Source organism: Magnolia sinica, chromosome 11 (assembly GCF_029962835.1).
Source record: "Magnolia sinica isolate HGM2019 chromosome 11, MsV1, whole genome shotgun sequence".
NCBI classification, from domain to species: Eukaryota; Viridiplantae; Streptophyta; class Magnoliopsida; order Magnoliales; family Magnoliaceae; genus Magnolia; species Magnolia sinica.
Genome location: NC_080583.1, coordinates 11,133,360 through 11,137,608, shown reverse-complemented (window position 1 = coordinate 11,137,608; position 4,249 = coordinate 11,133,360). Strand labels below are relative to the sequence as shown.

At 40.4% G+C, this 4,249-nt stretch overlaps 1 protein-coding gene across 2 annotated transcripts; it reads left to right on the top strand.

The window, feature by feature from the left end:
• The first annotated feature begins 737 nt into the window (after positions 1-737).
• On the top strand, positions 738-3,793 carry LOC131218803 (small ribosomal subunit protein uS14z/uS14y/uS14x). 2 transcript variants are annotated; one of them, XR_009157865.1, is made up of 4 exons: positions 738-967; positions 3,044-3,143; positions 3,553-3,627; positions 3,658-3,793. XR_009157865.1 is itself a non-coding variant. In XM_058213621.1 (3 exons), exons 1-3 carry the CDS (start codon positions 906-908, stop codon positions 3,559-3,561), a joined length of 171 nt encoding a protein of 56 aa, XP_058069604.1. In that variant the 5' UTR covers positions 741-905; the 3' UTR covers positions 3,562-3,793. The 2 variants fall into 2 exon arrangements, 1 of the variants encoding a protein (XP_058069604.1); XM_058213621.1 differs by having other exon boundaries at positions 741-967; positions 3,553-3,793.
• Positions 3,794-4,249: the final 456 nt, after the last annotated feature.

Sequence of the window (4,249 nt, the reverse complement as noted above, 5' to 3'; positions counted from 1 at the left end):
AAAAACAAATATCATATTGATCAAAAACTTCTGTGACCCACAAAGGGTTTCAATGGTATAAGTTCACTCCCCACTACTTTTTGCAGTGTGCTACATTTGATATTTAAATCTTTATAATTTTTTGTCTTAAGTCTTAAGATGAGCAGGAAAAATGAATGGACGGTTTGGATATAACACATAACTCATGATGGGACCCACGGAACTTGCTGACGTCAACACACAGCTAGATCGCTTGTGGGTGGTACACCAGCCAATACGCTTCGGTACTCATGCAGCGTATGACACTTTATACGCAGGAACTCTACATGTGGCATAAAATAACTCAAATTACACTGATCAAATTCCCGAACCCACCATCAATGAATCACGATCTCCCAATCAGATTCATTGAACAATCCTAACCTCTGATTCATGGACATCTCTTTATTGCAATAGGACCGTTGGATTTTTATTTTATTTTATTTACTGTCCAATAAATGTCCACCGATCAGACAGACAAATAATCAAATAAGTCTAATTTTTGGTTTATGTTAGATAGAAACTGGGAATCATAACTTGAGCAGTTCTATTTGACTTGTTTGTATGCCACGTATGCAATTTCTAAGTGCCTGTGTATTATCCATGACCACCGCCAGAGTATTAAATCTTTCCTTATTGGGCCGGACAACGAAGACCCGGCCCATCTCGTTAGAGTCAGCGGCAGACGAAATCCAGCCAAGAACGAGCGTGACCGACTCAAAGAGGAGACTATAAAATCTCGTTTGGGCGGTTTTAGGGCTTTCCGAGAGAGCGAGAGGCGAGAGCTAGGGTTTTTTGAGCACTTTCATCTCCCAAACTAGGGTTTTTTTTTTCCGCTCTCGCTTCTCCAAAACTAGGGTTTTTCATCTGTAACGGAGTAATAGGAAATGGGGCACTCAAACGTCTGGAACTCTCATCCGAAGAACTACGGCCCTGGATCACGTACCTGGTATAGCCACATCTTTCTCATCTCTTCCCATCTTTCCCTTTTTATGGTTTTTCTGGGATTTGGTTTTTCATTAGTAACTTGTAAGGTTTCGTTTGGATGCACTATCTGTTTTGATTGCAATAAGCTAGATTTAGGAATTGTGGAAGTGAATTTTCATAACATTATGCAGTCTTTTCAGTCAGTAGAGAAGTGAAGATAGGCACGCCAGGAAGATCGACGTTAGCAGAAATTAGGCTGATCCATTTATTAGGTGGGCCACACCTATATGTTGAATCAGGCATGGGTTGTCCATTGATTTTGATGGTGTGGTAGCCAATGAGAGGACCAGCCTGATTTTCGGCTAAGGGGATCTTCTTGGGCATGGCCCACCTTTTGCAAGGCCGGGATGTCCTACACAAGTCTCACGTTGATATACTGTATGAGATTTTTTTAAACATGGAGTTTAGTTGCTTCTCGGTGAATTCAAAATTGATATTGTTTTGAATCCTGTGTATGGATCTAGTTATGTTTGGGGTGATATTTGCAGGAAAATCTTGAATCTATGGATTCAATTTCTGCAACTACTTCCCATCAGATAATAGTTTGTTTGTGTTGTTCCCTGCTAGTATGTATGCTGGTGAGAACTAAAAATCCTTCCAACAAAAGGGTTGCTGACAATTCGTAGCCATCCTGATATGTATGTAAAATGAGTTCTTTTAGTGAGCCGGCGGACCTCTCAAAGAACTTCCAACAATGCTAGGACATTAATATGGACAATATCGGATCATATGATTCCATGCACATACGTAGAGTGGACAACTTGGATTTTGCATGAACTTTCTTGCTGCTTTAGCATGCATTGGCAGCTCGTGCATTATATGATCATTGGTTCCATACCAGTCATATAAGATGCCCAGTTGAAGAAATCCACAAACTTTCATGTTAGCTAATTACCCATATGGTAGAGCCACTGCTCATGAGTCATGAGGCAGATTACCTCCAGTCAAACTTGTCAAATTGTCAAGCTGTCATAGATTGGTTATAAACCAAAAATTGGACTCGGAGTTGTCATGTCCTTTGTGGAGTCCATGACTGGGACAATTTGGATTGATGTGCAAGTGTGCCACCCATACAATGGTCATGGCATGGTATGGTTGGTCATGGAGGATCAATGTACTCATCGCCATTGTTTGGCTTGACTCAATTACCTCAATATTGTTCTTGTAGACAATTCATATATTATTGCGTTTTGGGTTTGCCGCTGCATTTGGAAGCCTTGATAAAGTGGCAGAATTGATTTAGGCTGCCTTTCATGATAGGAAATGGTTATAGTCTAAGTAGGAATGTTTTCTATCATGGGAAAAGGCAGTATTGTCTTATTCTATGTGCATCCAAACACAGCCTTGAAATCCCTCTGTTGTGTTTTCCTTTTCTTTATTTGTTTTAAAATACATAAAAAATGCATTGATTGGTCTCTTGGTCATATCGCATGTTGAAGGAGGCTGGAAGCATGTTATGATGGTTTCGGGAATAATGGAACAATGCTCAACACAGATGACCTGCTTCCTTTCACCATGCCTTGAATTATTCATAAAATTAAATGTCTCATAAGATTTTTGAGCTTTTCTAAACCCACAAGCAATTCTAAGGCAGCCCACTTATACACCAGAACACGTGCTGACATGGCATACATCTTACTAGTTGTGAGCTGTGTATAGGCCCGTTCTAGATATCAGACCAGTCCACTCATCATATGGGCAACAATTTTCAAAACAAATGGACAGCTTAAATAACCACAGCCTACTTCTTTAGCCACCCGTTTTCTTAAATTGTTGCCTGTCTGTCTCATTTGAGAGGCTTGATCGCTTGGCAAGGACATATAACATGGCAGGACCCACCTAATGGATGGCTTGGGCCACACACGTGCCTCATTTGCACTTGTGGTGTGTGTGGATGGGCTGTGTTATGCTCATGTGCAGGCTTGCCAAATCTCCATGTTTTTATTATCTCTTAGAAAGTGCTGTTAAATTTGCTTTTAAAATTTCCAAGGCATTGTAATGCATCACACAATCTTCTCCATTGTTTCCTTTGTTTCAGCCGTGTCTGTGGAAACCCACATGGGTTGATCAGGAAGTATGGACTTATGTGCTGCAGGCAGTGCTTCCGAAGCAATGCCAAGGAGATTGGCTTCATCAAGGTAAACTCTCTTTACTTGCAGTCAATGATGAAAAGCTTTGAATTTTTGGTCCATTCCTTACCGAGGAGTCATAATGTCCCAACTCATCAGAATGAGAATAGTGTCCCAACTCCTGATGCGCACAGGCCATACAAGGTGGTTTAACAAAACCATGGAACCATTGTGCAGATTGCAGTACGATGCATCAAGATAATTTCACGTCTCATTCCTCACAATCAGCTGGACGTGATGGATTAGCTTTGCATTTGCTTACTGTTTGCCCCATTTGACTGGTGGCCCAATGCATATGTGACATACTAGCATGTGCTACAGATCAGTCACTCTGAATTTTTTAAATTGAATACTGGTGCTGCGGTTCTATTGTAATCTACCAAGCATCATCTTAACTTTTTTGTTGATCTCTTTTCAGTACCGCTAAGAGGAGAAATGCTTCATAAGCAGGCACGCAATGGAGGAAGATGCATTAGAATTTTGTTTTTGTTTTTGTTTTTGTTTTTGTTTATGTTTTTGTTTTGTTCTCCTGCCAATTTTTAAATTTTTAGAATAGGTTTCCATACAGGCTATTATTCTCTCAGTTCGTAAGGTCATTCACTGGATTTTCTATGTTTGAATTTACTTGGCGGTTAATGAATTCTCTTCCTCTTTGAACACCTGTTGTGGCACTCCTTTTAGATCTCTATGCATAATTTCCCATATGGATGTTCCCGTCCTTAGCAGGCCTTTGTGATCTGCTTGGCACTAATTGATTGTAGGATGAGCTGAGATTTGGGGCATAAAAAGAGCGGTTTCTGTTTTCCAATCTGCCCTGCCTTTGCCTCAGGCAAAAAGCAATTCTAAACTAGAATTGTACTAAAAAAAAAAAAGAAAAAGAATTCTAAACCAGGGGCCAGTTGGGCTGTTACTTTTGCCAAAGGGCTTTTCCTACGGTAAGGGATATTTTTGTTGGCTCACATGATCAGTTTTAGCTGAGCAGCTTTGCAAGTCTATTTTGTCAGGTGTGTTAATTTTTTGTGATTTTCCAAATGGGGCTGGAAACCCTTTCATCTGTGAATGGCCCTTTGGATGATGCGTCCGAGCATACATACTCATTGAAATCAGTGGGATTT